The sequence below is a fragment of the Hipposideros armiger genome, unplaced genomic scaffold (assembly GCF_001890085.2).
Source record: "Hipposideros armiger isolate ML-2016 unplaced genomic scaffold, ASM189008v1 scaffold_93, whole genome shotgun sequence".
Lineage (NCBI taxonomy): Eukaryota > Metazoa > Chordata > Mammalia > Chiroptera > Hipposideridae > Hipposideros > Hipposideros armiger.
In genome coordinates, this window is record NW_017731443.1 from 1 (window position 1) to 3,347 (window position 3,347).

Here is a 3,347-nt window from a genome sequence, read left to right on the forward strand (position 1 = left end):
GATATAACGCTCCGTCTCGTCGCTCTGGCCCCCGATGGCCACACGGCCACAGCCCAGCAGGCCCTGCAGCCTCTGGAAATGCTTCTCGTTGATGATGCGGCCCAGGTCTGGGGAGTTCCTGGGGTCCTCGCCATAGAAACGGGTGATGGCACTCTGCAGGGCAGGCAGCAGCCGCTCCTGCATTTCCGGGCTGCACAGAACGTAATCGGGGGCCACGCAGGTCTGGCCCATGTTGAAGTAGCGGAACCAGACCACGCGGTTGGCCACGGTCTGGGGGTCGCAGTTGTCGTCCACGTAGCAGGGGTTCTTGCCCCCCAACTCCAGCGTGACGGGTGTCAGGTGCTTGGCGGCAGCGGACATGACAGTCTTGCCAACCCGAGTGCTCCCTGAGTGTGGTAAGAAACCAGAGTGGCCTCAGTCACCTGGACCATGTGGATGGCTTTGGCCTGAGGACTAGGACCCCTCAAGGGGCGTTCGCTCCCTGTCCTGCATCTCCCTGGAGAGGCTGTTGAGTCAGGTGCATGCCAGCCCTCACCTGGCCTTCCCTTACTGTTCACTGCACCAGCAGGACCTTCCGAATGTCCCCACTCCCACCCCTAGAACCCCTCACACAATGCTGGGTCCTCACAAACTTCTACACACGGCCACAGGCCAGGCCCCCACTAGAAACCCAGAGCCCCTCCCACCTCCTACCCAATCTCCCTGCTTCTCTTCCCTGTCACCCCTCAGGTGACTCTCACACATGCTGCCCTGCACCTCCCCCCACCTCCCCACACTTCTCTAGAACCTTTAATGACTCCTACTACCTGAGGCCAGAGTCCAGCCCTAGCTGGGCGACATTTGGGCCTGTCCTCTGCCTGACGTAACCTGGCAGCCCTGCATTCATACTTACCCCTGGCCCTCCCCTCCTGACCCTGGGCTCTAAGTGGACAGCCTGACTTGTCCCCAGCTGTCCTCTGGGTTGATCTCCTGGGTCTCACAATCCACTCCTCCACTTAGCCTCCCCTGATCTAAAGCCCCCTCTGGGCCTTAAGACACTCCTGTCCATGCCTGGCCCAGGGACCTGTGCTGCCATTTCTGTCAGGATGGCCCTGGCCGCCACTGCCCCTGGGAACCTAACATGCAGTCACTTCTCTGCTGGCTCCTCCGGCTCCCTTCCCTCCAAGCCCCCACCCGTGTGCCCTCCCCATGGTCCAGGCCCCTCCCTCAGCTCCTCCTGTCTTTGCAAGCATCTCCTTGTCTGTGAGGACTTCCTGATCTCCCCTGCTCCGCGTTGAATCCCCACCTCCCAGTGGCCTCCCTCGTCATGTGCCTGGGCACGATCTGCGCTTTCAGGAAGCATTTACTGGCTGAGTGAATGAATGGGTGCTTCCCAAGCCACGTGCTATGACAAAGGCGACATGTTCATTTGCCCTCAAGATAGGCTGCAGATAAGGAAACTGAGGCCTGGAGAGGAGGCTCTGGCTGGTCCGCCCTGGGTACCCAGCCCAGAAGCCAGCCTCCTGGGGTCTGCCTCCCTCTGCACCCTCTGTTCTGGCGGGGGCGGAGGGGGGCACCAAGGCCCGAAGCCCATCGCGCTGCACGGCACGATGGTGGAGAGTGGGCCGGCGCCCTCCCGGCTGCCTTCTCCTCTTTCCACCCCTTAGAAATCTGCAGGAGCAGCTGAGGACCCCAGCCCCTCTGCTTCCATAGTCATCCCTGTCAGCCAAGGTGGCAACAGGCAGGCCTTGTCCTGGGCTTACAGCAGGGTCAGGGGAGGAGAAAGGCAGAGATTGCATGTCCTCTCTCTGACATGGACAAGGTGTGGGATGCAGGAGGCGGGTCAGCAAGCAGGCTGACGCCGCCATTGCCTCTCCGCCCTCTCTCTCTCCTCCAGGGCTCTGGCCCTGTAACATGGCCGCCTGTGTCCCATCTTTTCTAGCAAGTTTGTCCTGCTCCCTTGAAGCCAGGTGGTGGTGTCTGAGACACACGGGCACATGCTGGAGTGATGGCAGGTGACCACTGAGATTGATTCTGACCCAGGGCCTGGAAGCCAAATCCAGGCTCCCCCAATCCTGGCCAATGGGGTGACTTAGAGTGGGCACCGCATTTCTTTGTCACCCTCGCCTCTGCCCCCTCACGTGTCTAGCCTTCCAGAAGGGCCCAGGGGGCTGTGGGATGGTGTGTAAGGCTGTGGGGGTTGTGGGGTCATGTGTAAGTACCTGGCACAGTGGGAGCTCAGCAAGGGCAGATGCTGTGACTCTGAGATTATCATTGGCGTGGGGAGGTGGGGGGGTGTGGGGGAGGGCTGTGCCTGGGGAATGTGGGTCCTGGGGGCCCAAGGCTGCTCCCAGTCTGCTCAGGAGAGAGGAGCAAGCGGTCCTAGAGATCCCTCAGCCCCGAGTTCTTCCCGGCTGTCCATCCACCTGCCTTGGTCCCTTGTGGCCTCTCTCAGGGTGGACAAGAGAGGGTGGGGCTGGGGCAGGCCTCTGCCTCTCCCAGGCTGCGTGCCCCCTACCCCAGCCACTCTCAGCAGACTCCTCACCCGTGAAGAAGATGTAGTCGAACTTGTGTTCCAGCAGCTGCTGTGTCTCCTCGGGCCCGCCCAGCACCACAGCAAAGCAGCTCTGCAAGATGGGACGGGCGGAGGGTGCCCTCTGGGACCACAGCCCGGGAAAGGCAGAGGACAGCCTGCCTGCCTGACACAGGGTGGCCAGGGCTCTGGGGTGGCTGGGTGGGGGCAAAGTGGGGAGCAGGGAGCTCCCCAGGGGCCCTGGGCATGGGCGGNGAGGGGTGTCCTGCCCTTGTGCCCTTGAGGTTCCCTGGCTGCCCCCGGGGTCTTGAACGGAGCAGGGCTCTGGAGGGGAGCGGAGGGGACAATCAGGGCTCCTCCTCAGCCTACGAGTCCTGGCCGCTCGCCCCGGTCATTCCACCCCATGCTGTATGTGCCTTCCATGAACCGGGCACTGACAGGGGACACTGCGTCCATCAAGCCAAAATGATGAAGACTGGAGGTGGGACTGACCATGTCGGGACGCTGGACCCTGAGACGATCCCAGAGAGCTGCCCACTGAAGACCCAAGAGAATGTGTTGTAGATTGTAGAGAGAGGGAGGCCCAGCTGCTCCCAGAAGACAGTACAGGGACAGAACCAAGAGTGCCACCATCCCAGACGCCTGTGACTGCCCAGAGGGGCCAGGACCCTCGCCCCTCCCTTTCCCGGCCCCTTGGTCCTCTGCTGGCACCTGCCCCACCTCCATCCAGTCTGACCAGCCCTGCCCGAGCCCCCACCTGGCTGCTCTTGGAGAAGGCGTACAGGGACAGCGGCTTCTCCCGGCGGTTGATGAAGTCAATGGCCTCGTCCAGGCT

At 62.3% G+C, this 3,347-nt stretch overlaps 1 protein-coding gene across 1 annotated transcript in view; it reads right to left on the reverse strand.

The window, feature by feature from the left end:
- Nucleotides 1-5: 5 nt before the first annotated feature.
- ALDH3B1 (aldehyde dehydrogenase 3 family member B1) overlaps nucleotides 6-3,347 on the reverse strand; it is a gene marked incomplete at its 3' end in the record, with an annotated part of 15,105 nt that continues 11,763 nt past the window's right edge. The window contains exons 6-7 of the mRNA XM_019645172.1: nucleotides 2,525-2,606; nucleotides 6-386 (exon numbers count right to left, since the gene is read on the reverse strand). Of these exons, the coding sequence (XP_019500717.1) occupies nucleotides 6-386; nucleotides 2,525-2,606 (463 nt within the window). The remainder of the gene's footprint in view (nucleotides 387-2,524; nucleotides 2,607-3,347) is intronic.